We start from the raw sequence: 13,668 nt of genomic DNA, 5'->3' as shown, positions 1-13,668 counted from the left end.
AAGCAAAACAATCACCCTTGAGAAGGAATTTCAGTATAAATGAGTAGCAAATTAGAAAATGTGCTTATATTTTGTAGTATGAGTATATGATGACTGTAAGAGCACTAAATAAGTTTATGTACTGGGAAAGAGTTTGTAATGGATGTAGCAGTAGATATTCTTAAACTGATGAATCGCCATATGTTATAGTTTAATATAGTTTGCATATTTCCATGGTAACTGCTGTAGTCTTCTATTATCTGAAACTGTTCTTCTATATCCAATCGAAGTGACCTGTTTCTGTTGACTGCCATACGCACCCACACTCATATAAATTTGGAATGAAAACGTGCTTTTTTTATGAAACATGAGTGTCGATCTCACATGGTGCTTTTCAATCTCATGGTGGTGAAAAAAAGGGCACGAGATGATTACTGTCTGTGGAATCCTTCCTCAGAGACCTGTAAATGTGTCCAAAAGAGAAATGTCACAACATAGAGTGCAAAGATGCTGAAATCACGAGCAAATCTATAAATTCTGAATGGAAAAAAATGAAAATGTGCTTGGAATTTCCCCACATCAGAGAGGGAAATGTATTTACAGCTTTATTTACAGCGGTTCCATTGAATTCAACAACAACACTTAAAATGACATCCTTATGAATATAATGAGTAGAGGAGGCAATACACCAACACACATAAACGCAAAAAAAATTCCCACTCATCCATTATCCATTTCCCCTCAGGGTGTCAGCAGCGCTATAATCAAATACGCTCATCTCACGCGCACATTTTTTCACACATATCCAGCTTTGCTGTCCCACACGGGACCATCTTTCCCAATCATCCCATTCTGCAGAGAGGGGCACACAGCCAAAGCTGAAATAGCAGCACAGGCTCAGAATAGGCACCGAAACGCATGCGATCCAAGCCAGTCATGCATCGCTTACTACGAGATGCTAGATGACATTTGCAGTGTCTTCACTCTATTGCAAGCGGTGTCAAAGTTAAAGGAGTTGTCATATCATATCAATCATTCTACTTAACTTGTCTCTAGTGATTACAGTATAATGTAATAAAAAAAAAAAGCCCAGTATGTTTGACACCCTCCACATGGACACAAGATGTCCACGCGAGTTTGACATAATTGGGTAGAAAACAACCATGACTTCATAAAACAATGACAGCATGTAAGCTGCATGTGGGCAGACACCTTTAAAATCAATTAAAGTGAATTAATTAGAGAAGAAGTAAGACGGGGTGTTATGCATTTATGTTCACATTCATTTTCTAAAAATCGCTCCTCTACCCCTCCTACAATTTTATCGTATCATACACTCTAAAAACAAAAACAACCGATCATCTACTTGAGTCGATTTGACCCATTTTGAGTCATGTAATAGCTTTCGGCGTAAAACAACTCTTAAATATTGGTCAGATCCTTTACATGGGTCAAAAAATTGGGCCATTTTGTATAAAACAGCCCAGATAGTTGGGTCAAATTGACCCATAAAGTGGATCGGTCCATTTTCTATCCATAATTGGGTTACTTTTGATCCAACTGTTTTTAGAGTGTATTGAGGGTTAAGACGTGTCACTTCTCACTAACCATATATAATATCATTAAAGTGTCAGGTGGAGGGCTGATGCTCCTGACTCACCTCAATAGATTCAAACAACTAATTGTCTTTCTGAGAAGGTTGATAGGCCGCACATTTTAATGTTGTTTTATATGTTGATATAGTACTTATGTGTCTCTAATTCTATTACTGCATAACATATGCAACATTTCATCATTTTACTAGTCTCAACATACGAAATAAGTATTAATTTAAATAACAATATTGTATTTAACCCGATAAAGCCAAACGTATCATATTAAATAGAAGACATTCTGAGCCCTCTATTTTATAAGTATAATATTTTTTTCTCAGTAAAGCCCTGACGTATATGATCTGACATAGCACGGATAATCCATTAGAGGGCAGTATCACCCATCTGATGGCTTTTTTTTTTTTTTTTTTTTTGCAAGATCGCCCCAATTGAAAAAAGGAGAGACACCATAAATAATAGTGGGAAATGTTCTTTCTGATTTTTGGAAATATTAATATGTCTGATATGTCTGTTTATTATTATATTTTTGATAGCTATAAATGTACGAATTTAAAGCATTGTGACCGGATGTATCAAATATGACACAAATGAAAAGTAAGGTAAGTAGATTTAAAAAAAAAAAAAAAACTTTGTTCAAAAGGACAAATAACTAGAGAGAGAGACAGAGACAGCGAAATGTTACCAAATTGTGATTTAGGAGGTTTCGGCCCGACGTCAATACTATATTTAGTGCTGCTTGGTAAACTATATTTTGAGTTTGTATTTTTCTTGGCTGGTGTGCGTCAGAGAAAGAGCAATTGATCAAAACATCTTCAACCTCTCTTTATGTCACCGCCATCAATACACACCTCCTCTTCTTAAACATCACCTGCTTCCCATTGCTGAAACAGCCTCTCTCGTGTTTATGTGCAGTAAAACATCTTGTAGGCTTAATCCAAAAGATTTGATAGATATCAGACAATTCCTTCGCAGAATAGATTAATTTTGAAGCGTGAAAACGCTGACAGCTGAACAGTGTTACCGACAGACCCGGGAGGGGGATTATGGATAACTCAACATAAGAATAAGCATCTCTTTATTATCATAATAGTTAGGATTGAAACAAGGCTGTTGCGAAGCGAACAAGAAAGACAAAGGAAAATCTGCGCTGCAGAAAGTTTTACGGGGACATTTAGTTTATGTTCCCTTCAATGTTCAACAGCAGTTGTCAGTTTTGGTCGCCAAGTTTTCCATAAGCGTTCAGTGAGAAAATGTAAAGTACATTTAGAGACTTTGGGCAATATATTGGTGCCCAGGGCAAGTTTAGCGCAAAGTGCAGCATGGGTGGAGTTTTCTTCCTTTTTGGTGTTTTCGTAGACGGGTGCGGTTAGAAAGGGGCATTTGTGCTGTTGGGGGAATGAACACAGTCGACTTATTTCATGGCCAATGAAAGTATCTCTATTCATTCCCTTTAAATTCAAAACAGAAGAGGTGCACGGTGGTGTCCATGGAGAAGATCAAAGCGCAAAAAGTACATTTACACTATAAGGAACTGCAAGCAGACCTCCACTTGCAAATGAGGTCAGGCTACAACAGATCACCATTATGAAGAGAATTAGAGTGCCTTCCAACCTGACCATTTGGGTCTGCCACCTCCCCACCTCCAAACATTGCATTCAATTAATTTATTTCTGTCACATTTGAATGAAATACGATCATCCAATCCACCAAATTTGCATTACACCACTTGTGCCACAACTTAGACCTGTTAACTGGTCTAAGGTCTAGTCTAGTCTCAGGTGCACTGAGGACATGTCAAATAAAATACCGAGGGTCCGCCGGAAGACTCAGCATGCCTGCGAAATTCCCAAACTCTGTAAGCCAGACTTGTCCCAGCACAAAAATGACATTGCGCCAGTTTTTGCACCGAGCGCACGTCCGCCTGTCTGCGGAAATAGAACCCGTTGTGTTCAACTAAATTGGCCCAAATTTCACACTAGTTAATTTTGTGAGAAAACTGAGCTGATACTGACATTATGATTACTTTTTATTTTTTTTGCTGTTTGGCTCTGATAACTCACATGGTTCTCCTGCCTTCTGTGTGCTGTTTTTATTCAACTAACAAATGTCATTCCTCGCTCTATAAAAGGATTACACTGTACAGTGTGTGTCTTGTGGGCAAAATCAAGGGGGAACAGAACAAGAAGAAAACCCGCATTCATATTTAATAAGGAAGCTTTATATTGCCCTTATACAGTCTTGCTGCAGCATAGTGCAGGAAGAGTACAACTGAAGAATTCTCTGATCATAAAAATGAGAGGATATACATACATAAGTTGGAGGTGCAACCATTGAAGTTTGTGTGAAGCCCCCCAGTGAAGAAAATGGAGGCTCCACTGGCTTCAGTGTAGCAGGTGTGAAGATTGTCTTTCTACTTCACACACGCCAGCTCTTTAACACTGACACATGTGTGGCAAGGAAATGTTATATATCCATGTCAAGATATGGAAGAAAAAGAAAAATAAAAAATAGAAGTTTGACTCACACTTATAGATTTAATGAGTTAAATGACATTTTAAACAAACCTCATGGCATATAAAAGTGCACTCATACATTAGTAAATCAAATAAAATAAAAAATTGCTATGCTTTTCCAGTCCCAATTGAAAATTCCCCTCAAGACACTGAAAGGTGTTTTCTATCAAATTCCATCAACTTATACAGGTCTACCACATATGTAGATAGCTTTTCTGTATGGTTAATTAGAACCATGGATCTCTTTATGATGCAGGAAATATTCCCATCAGAAGTGCTCTAACCTAAAGAGATGTGGCGTGAAAGCGAGTGAGGGGGATGAGAGTGATGATAAGCCTCGGCTGTGGATCTCCCCGGGGCTTTTCTACACCGAGTGCAATGCTTTCATATCTGTCCCAGATTCATAAAAGCACCTATCCGAGGCGGAAACCAGACTTCTCATAAACTCAAATCTCTATGCAAATGTCGACCATCCAGATATTTAGCACAGGAATTTAATCAAAGCCGTGTGATGCTCGCGTGAAAGAAACAAGTGGAGAAATTCCACGTCCCGCCCCTCTTGGGGAAACATGGCGCTCGAGAACGGGAACCTGTATACTGTATCATTAAAACGCGTGACGAGCACAATCCTCCAATTAGTGAGATTCATCCGCTATACTGTATGATCAATCTTTACCATCCCAAGGAGGTCGGTTGTGATTAGGTGTCACGTTCAAGAAAAGGACAATCCGTTACATGTAAGGGCTTAATTGGCTCTACTTTGCATTCACTCACTATGAACTTTGATCCAAAGCTTGTTGACAAACAAACCCAGAGATAACAAAGCACAGTTGGTCCATTGGAACTAGCGATTTGCTAAAACATATGTAGGCATCATAAATTACCGTGGAAGTTTAAAAATACCACTGGGGAACACAATTATTGTTGAGTTAGGTCTGACTGATGAACTCACTTTTTCTCTATCATGTTGCGTTTTTTTTTAGCTATATAGCGTCCCCCTTTTCTTAAAGAATAAATATGTATGTATGTAAATAAAACACAAAGGCTTTGGGGGGGAAAACGCATTAAAATGAAACAGAAGTGACAATGGTATGCCCACGGTTACAGGTTAAGAGAAAAGCCAACACTAATCCTCTTAATTCCTACTATGTTAGCTTTATGTTAGCTAGTTTGTTTGCAGATATTGATAGTATTGACGACCACTATAGTAGAGCTGCACACACCTCTCACCACAGTATCAATTGTGACGGCACAGGCAAGTTGCCACGTAGTAGAAGAGGAGTCCAATCATAATCAGCTGTTCTTATTACAGTTAATCAGTGGAATTTTGTTTATCTGGAGGGCATATTGGTCAGAAAAAAAACTTGACGTACTAGAAAAAAAAAACTGACCTGCAATTTTTGAATCAGCATTACAATTTTAGTTTTAATCAGAATACATATCTAACTCAACAAAAAGGACATTTCAAATTGCTCCCCAGCGTAATCCATTCCAAGACTCTCCCATTGATCTCATAAGAAATGACAGAAATATAATCATTAATTTCCAAATTTCAAGTGACAGTGTGAAATAAGTGACCACGAGATGTCACTATCATAGAATGCAGCCGAAGCATGCACACTACTTTGCAAGCCTTGCAATGTTATTTTGCGTGAGCGAACGAGCATCTCGGCGAGCGAATGCGATTTAGCAGCCGGGGTGAACCCCAGCGAGCGACGCCGAAAGACCGAGTGATCCAGATTTAGCCGGAGCAGCTAACAAAAGCGGCTAGCGGGAGTTAGTCTGACCATCGGCCGGAGTGGCTAACATGAGCAGCTAGCGGGAGAAGCTAGCAAAGGCATATTACTAGACCTACGATTATATATTTTTTTAAATGTACGTTGATGTGATATAACACATTGTTTTGCATATTATTGAAATCAATAGTGGGTTTTTAAATTGAATGAATTTTTAATTCACCACTAGATGGCGCTAAAGATTACACAGTCACTTTTAAGCACTCAACTTGTTCTTCTTCACAGCTTTTCGCTATTCATGCTCACCATTTTGGATGACGCTTTGCCGCAGGTTCTTATTCAGGTTCTTATTCATCCAGGCTTGTGACTGGCACTAAGTTGACAGGCTGGCCCCTCCCCCAAGAGGCTAAGTAAGCTAAATTGTGGTGATCAAAAAATGGTAAGAAAGATAGAAACATTTTTACTGAAACAATAAATTATGTATCTATAATTGTGTAACGCCATATGAGTCTTCCTTTTTGAAAAGTGATACACAAGTGAATACATCCTTTTTTTTATACATACTTCAATATCGTACTGAGCAGCCAGGACAGGGACATGTATGAGACTAATATTAAATATAAAGAGTATCAAGAAATTATTCAAAATGTTGTCATCTTACCTTGAAATAACAACTTGGAATATTTTCTTCATTTTACTTGTGATGCTCCATTTACGAACGTATATTTGTGAGCCGACTGAGGTTTGATGTAAAGGACTACTAGCACTGTTTAAATAAAAACATCATTTAATTTAATAAGAATATAATCCACCAAATGAATACCACATCCTGCGCATCCTCCCTGGCTTGAAGATCAACAAATTCCTACTATTATCTCGATTGATTTTACTTATCCCCTGTCCACCCACTTTCTCCATCACTGGTCCTGATAATAATGTGTTGTCAAAAGCAGGGGTTGTAATTTGTAATAGGGGGTATTAACCAAAAAGAGGGAAGAGCTATCACCATGCTTGGAGAGCTTCCAGAGAACATGACACAAATGCGCAGGAAGCCTCCTTTCTTCACAATCGTGACTCATACAACATTCGCACAAAAGCTTTTAGATGACTCTGAATGGAACACAGCAACAGCACTTTTATTCAGCTGCGATTCAAGGTGCCATGTCAAGAATGGGCAGGTAGGGCAAGGCCACCCATAACTAGAAAAGAAAAAAAAACTAAGTGCCAGGTTGCATGTTTTAGTTGACTTTTCAAAACTCGACCGACACACATTTTCATTTCATTTTCAGTCTGATTTTACCGGATATTTCAGTTGTTTATTATCGACTCCTTGTCAGCTTTGCGTACATATTCCAAATACTGAGCCAGCTAAATTTGTTTCCCTCTGACCTTTTAATTGGTTACCTGTTCGGCTATTTATATTGGACCACCGTATGGTGGCCAACAAAGGTGTCCAAGTAAAGGTCATTGTCATTCTGCTGACCCCGACTCATCTTCCCCTCGTACTGCACCTTTCTTGTCACGTTGTTCTGCCCCAGTTTTCTCATCATGATTATTTATAGCACCAAAATGCGCAATAACCAACCAAGACTCTACTCTACTAGTTAAGGTAAGCCATTTTAAGCTAAAAAAAAAAAATCGTCATTAGAAGAAGTTTACAATCCAACCAAAATTCCTTCAACGTCTGGATCCTCGTCATACCATGCCTGTATCTAATGCTGCATTCGAGGAAAGTGGGAAGTTGGATTTTTCCAACTTCAAACTCAGGAAGTGAGTACGGGAACGCCCCCTCGAACTGGGAAATCCTACTTGCGAAATTGGGGGGAAAAAAGGATCACGACTTCGCCAACCGACTTCAATGTGACGTTGATTTACAATGGCGACCCCTACCTACCGAAACACAGACCGTGAATGGTAAAACACAATTTACTCGAGTATAAGACTGGATAGCTTTCTTCATTCATAAAAATATTCGACATAACTTCACGTAACAGAATGTACGTGAGAGTACGCCGCTATTTGTCCCTGCATGAAATTATGCGGTGTACTACTGAACTGTCTGGAATGTTTACGAAATAAGATAAATAAATACATAATATTTACCTCATTTGTTCCTCTTCTATTTGATCAATTGCGAGAAGGCAAGTTTGCTGGAGGTCAAAATGTGTTTCGAGGACCCAAACAAAAACAATTTATTACTATCCGCCATTTTGGTTGTTTACTTTCTCAAACGCTTTCAAGTTGGATCTGGGAAAATCCAACTGGGATAATTCCGACTTCTGACCTTGAATGCAGCATAAGTCACGTACAACCCATCCCCAAGTCACCCGTTTCATCACCTTGTCGCATACCCAGTATTTTATCTTAGTGCCCGCACAGCCCCTCCAATCTCCATGGTGGCAGTCTGGTCTTTCCCTTGAGTTACTTTGTATCTTGTTTTGGAAATTTGCCAATTTGCCAATTCTTTGTTTTGCCTGCACTCCACCACAACACTCCAACACACACCCAATACATGACAGTATGTTTCAATTGACATGAAAGTTGATTGACTTATTTATCACCAAAAGTGGGATTCCAGCAGCAAATGTGCTTTTCTGATATATCACCTTTTTGTTCCATCTAACAATCAGGGCTGCAAAAAAAAAAAAAATTTTTTAAAAGAAACGGCACTCATAATGTACCTGAATGCTTCTTAATTCTGCAGTCCGATATGAATCATATCATATGATACATCCAAAATAAAAATAAAATCCCCCCACTTCTTTTTTTCTCAGTGCAAGACTACAGCCTCCATTTGTCCACTCATTAAAATGAAATTCCCAGCCTCTTCTTTTTTTTTTCTTCTTTTTTTTTTAAATCACTCTTTGCTGAGGGATGTGGCACAGAGTTCTCTGTAAGTCAGACAGTACATCAATAATGCACACAGAGCTCAAACTGGCTCGCTTGAACAACCTAAAAACCCACCATGAAAGGATGCAAGTGAGGGTGCTGTGCATGGAAGCCTGAGAGGTTCGCTGAGAGCCTTGACTTTCTAAACCTTTTGACTATTGAACGCAACATTTATTCTAACTGAACACGTGTTGTGTTTGACAGATGTAATTTCTGGTTTCACATTTAACAGTTTGCCCGAATGAAAACTGCAAGGCTGTATGATAATGAATATATCAGGTGCAAACAATCAGTCACAACACATGCAGATTTAAGTTGATTTTAAATTATTGCATCTTCATTTACATTCTTGCACCGTAAGAACCTGTCAAATGTATCAACTTTAAACACCAAACGTTTTCAAGCAAATAGGTTTTATGTGCCTTAATAAGAATTGAAGGCAAAAGTCTGAGAGTGGGTGCGGCGCCTCTCCCGCAACTTTCCCCCCGACTTTGCGTTCCCCACCAGCGGTGAGACTCACCTGCAGGAGACGGTGACTTCCACCTTGGTGGCGGGGATGTTGCCGGTGATGGGGTCGAAGTCGCACACGGATGACATGTCCTCCAGCTTGTCTATGACCTCCCTCTCCATCCCGTCCATCTCGAGAGCGCGCGGTGGCTCCGGTCTGATCCGGGAGGCGCACAGCCTGGCCCCGATGGAGCGCGTCGAGTCTCCACCGACTCCGGAGACCAGATCAGAGACCGGGTGGCCTCCGGTCCGACCCGGTGAGGCAGCCACTTCAGAGACGTTGAGTCAGGAGATGAAGGTGAGGAAATGTGCTGGTGGACACACCGCGAAGAGGGACGAGCAGTTGGTTATGTGTCCATACAGCCGGGGAAGTTTTGCAGAGTGGTTGTGCGCTGAGACGATGACTGTTCTTCTGCTGCTCCGTGTGCACAGTGGAGCATGTGGAGAGGAAACGCAGCAGATGCACTCGAACGTATCGTCCTCCTCCCTGAATGAATCACACTCAAGTGTTGGCGACCCTGCCCATGCAAAGCCCACTGCTGATGCTGCTGCGAGTGTGCGCGCTATAGTAGCTCGGTTATGCGCGGACTTCTTTGACGTGATCAAAAAAACGGTTTGTCAATTAGGCTTTAAACGCGTTTTAAAAAGGCATTCCCCAGCGTCTGCAGCTGGTACAAATAATGGATATAGCTTAGAATGACGAGCCAAACGGCTTGATGTGCATTTGGTTTGCCTTTGTTGCATAAGTATTGGATTTCTGTTAAAATTAGGTTATATTAGTTTAACAGTATTCTATTGTCTTTATATGATGGATAAATGCAATGTATTTGGGGGGTGGGGAAGCTGCCCTCAAAAACGCTGGGTAATATGATAAATACTGTACTACTTCATTGCATTCCACCAGCCACTGCTTAATGTCACATGAGCTGCAGCCTATCCCAGGTGACTTGTGTAAGTGGCGAAGCCAGCCAATCGGAGGGCACACACAGACACCCATGTTCACACCTAGGACAATTCTAATTGACCTAATGCATGTTTTTGGAATGTGGGAGGAAACTGGACTACCTGGAGAAAACCCAAAGTGATAACATGCAAACTCCATGCACAAAGGTTGGAGCTTGAGTTCGAATCCCCAACCTCAAAACTATGAAGTGGATGTGCTAACTACTTGTCCACCATGCCGATCAGTAAGACAGGAGAAGTTTATTTTATTTTTTTATGGTAGTGCTTTAAAGATGCGAACAAATGATTAAACACATTAGATTACAAGATGAACATCAAGATACATTTCCAAAAATAAAAACCACAAAACACATACCAATTTGAAACATAAAATTATGGCATTACTTTTCTTTGTGTCCTTCTCTTTGCCATTGTCTGTCTGAACTATTGTCCGGCAAGTGAGTATACATACACGTTACGTCTTTTTGTACTGAACATGGACATACCTACGTGTTGTAAATATTGCTATAAACATGAAATATATCAAGGTATATTTTTTCAGTTCTTGCACATTTTTCCCCAAGATAAATCGAAAAAATAGCTAAGCAAAAAATATTGTCAAAACTGTCATATCATGTCGTTTCATGTGGATGTGGACCCAAATGCTGGAAAGCAAGGCAGGAAGGCAAGTGTGTTTACAAAAAGTAATTCACTTAACAAGAACAAAAAAGGCCAAACAAGGTAATTGTGTACTCCTAAAAACTGAAAATCAACAAAACAAGATACAAAGTACAAACAAATACTGGGATGCGAACTACACTTAAACGGAGACGGCAAACAAACAAAAACAACTTGTGACACGTACAACAAACCTTCGAGGACTGAAAGAAAGAAAGTAAACTAAGGCCCCGTCCAGACGGAAGCAAAGCCGGCTTCGTTCCTCAAACAAATCTCGTGCACACAGAAGCATTTCAAGACTTGCATGTGTCCAAAAGAAGACGCTAAGGACGTTTAACGGCTGTAATGTATATGCCAAGTCCGGAGTGGCGCTGTAGCGCAGCCACAGGGAGTTAACGGAAAGCGTAGGAGAAGAATCAGCGAAGAAGACGAACACTTTTTTTCCCCCCCTAACTTAATTGCAATCTACAGAACAAACATGGCTTTGCATGTATCAAAAAAACATGAAAAAGACGAACACAAGAGAAGTGACAATGGCGGGTGATTCAAGTACAACATCGCTTGTTGAAGGTGGGAATAAAGAAGCAAAATATTTTGCTGCAAAAGCATAAGCAAGCTAAGGAGGCTGCGCAAAACGACTACGACATGGCTATCCGCCATTGTTGTTGACAGACTGACGGGTCACGCGAGAATTGGCGCATACGTCATCAATCTGCGACAATGCGTCGTCATCGAGCTGCGACTATTACGTCATCGCTGGAGGAATATCCTGCATATGGTGTCCAGACGGACGGGTACGGGGCGCGTATTGAAATCTTTCCACTCTGGAGCCCGGTTTCAAAAGTGATCGGCTTTTAAGCTCCGAAACCGCGCCGTCGTGTGGACGAACGGCTTAAACGGTAAGAAACTTGTGAGGATACATTGAAACTGGCTTTGGTATAGACGGGGCCTAAATACAAACAAATTGACAAGACAACGAGAGACACCTGGACAAGTCACATGTGGTCGAGGGAGTTGATTGGATGACACAAGGGACCAGGTTGGCAAGCTCAGGTGAACACAATAAAACAGATATTGATCAAAAATAATAATAAAAAAAAAGCACACAAGGAAAATACATAACAGACAAAATTTTAATTATTAAATCAACAAAATACAAATCATGACAAAAATGATGTTTTTCCATTATATTGGAGTAGATTCAGTAATGGTAATCTACGATAATTCAATTAAGGCAACCGCACTCTTCCTTTGTTTGAATGTTGTGTTTCTCTTGTTTTCCAAACACCTTGAAATACGACTTGGGCAATTATGCTATTATAGGCTAACGATGTTAGCAACAGTTCTCTGTACGATAGACTGCATTTACACCCACAATAAAAAAAAATATTATTTACATTAATATATTTCTCTGAAAGTGCAAATTAAAGCTAAGCATTACTGTGTAAAGGTGGTACTCACTTTCCAGACCCGACCACGCAGTTTTAAGAAGTGCAGTTACCAATTAAAATATGTTCAAGCAGGTTGAGGTAAAATCAATATTAATTACACGGAGGGGAATTACATATTTAATGGCATGCATCTATCATTAGCCGGTTGTTTGCTGCTAAGACTTTGGACCCGGTAAACTATTGTAATAAATATGCAAAACTGGTGCATGTGCCTGCCAATAATGAGATGGGTTTGTTATATTGGGCTAAGTACACTTCCCACATGCAGCCAGTCTGCATTTAGCTTTTGTTACCTCACTCATACACACAATCTCTTGGGCGAAAGCATCACATTTAAAGGACTACGCCGAGCACAGCTGGCATTTTCCGTTTAATACGGCAGCAGAGACCACACATCTGTAGTTTGTCTTGCTTCTCCAGCTTCTTTTCTTGCTGACATACACACACACACACACACACACACAGTCACACACGCACACAAAGTCACACACAGCTTTGCACAGTTTTCACTCATAAATGGATCGAGAAGCACATGGCTTTCCTGCAAAAAGCAGCTATAGTTGTCTGGATTCTGGAAATCAATTTATGCCAGCAAAGGATGCCTCTGCCCACACAGCCCTCCAGCTTAACATCCACAACACACACTCGCACATAAAAAACAATTTATCTTCTGGCATGTCACTGAACAACCCATAAAGAAGTACACACATGTCCACATGCACACCTTTTTCTCTGATTCATGTATTTGAGGGTTCAGTGTGGATGCATACATGAATGCTGAGGTTGGCAGGATAGGAAAAAAAAAAAAAAAGGAATGTGAATAGAAAGACCTTCAGAATGGCAGATACAGTTTTTTTGTAACAATTCCACAAACACTATATGGGGGAAAAAATACTTAAATAAAGCAATTAACAGCTTATTACAGAGAAAGCGAAGAGCAAAATGCAGATGGCAATTCATAACGGCAATCAAGGCCAAGCAGTTCTGTTGCGTAATCGATCATACCGATCAGCAAAATGCCAGATATTCCTCCTTGGAATGCTTGTGCTCGATCCGGTTGCGATGGAGCAGGAGGTGGTCAATGCTTTGTGCTGGTGGTGACATTAATAACACCGTAGGGGATTCACATCCCTCCATCTATTTCCTATTTCCGCCTTCCTGCAGCTTTGTAAGAGCTAATTACTATGTTTAGGCTTTCTTGCGTCACGCTGTCCAAAAATACTGTCTTTTTCCAAGGACACAAACAGATGAATGTCCTGTCAAGCAAGATACTGTATGTTCAAAGATGCTTATTTGAGTAGATTTAACACGTGAATCCAATTAATTATACTATTTAAAGTAGGCCTACATCTTAAAAATG

The 13,668-nt window shown here is 40.1% G+C and overlaps 1 protein-coding gene across 2 annotated transcripts in view; it reads right to left on the bottom strand.

Annotated features, from left to right (window-relative positions):
- The window catches only part of cpne5b (copine Vb), an 89,339-nt gene extending 79,556 nt beyond the window's left edge, over positions 1-9,783 (bottom strand). For both annotated transcript variants that reach the window (XM_086087092.1, XM_086087093.1), the window contains exon 1: positions 9,251-9,783. In XM_086087092.1, coding sequence (XP_085943218.1) covers positions 9,251-9,369 — 119 coding nt within the window. In that variant the 5' untranslated portion in view covers positions 9,370-9,783. The remainder of the gene's footprint in view (positions 1-9,250) is intronic.
- Between the last annotated feature and the right edge of the window lie 3,885 nt (positions 9,784-13,668).

The sequence above is a fragment of the Leptonotus elevatus genome, chromosome 10 (genome assembly GCF_054856555.1).
Source record: "Leptonotus elevatus isolate MCC_2025b chromosome 10, RoL_Lele_1.0, whole genome shotgun sequence".
In the NCBI taxonomy this organism is placed as follows: Eukaryota; Metazoa; Chordata; class Actinopteri; order Syngnathiformes; family Syngnathidae; genus Leptonotus; species Leptonotus elevatus.
Note: the sequence above shows the minus strand (reverse complement) of the source record. Positions and strands in the feature narration are given on the sequence as shown.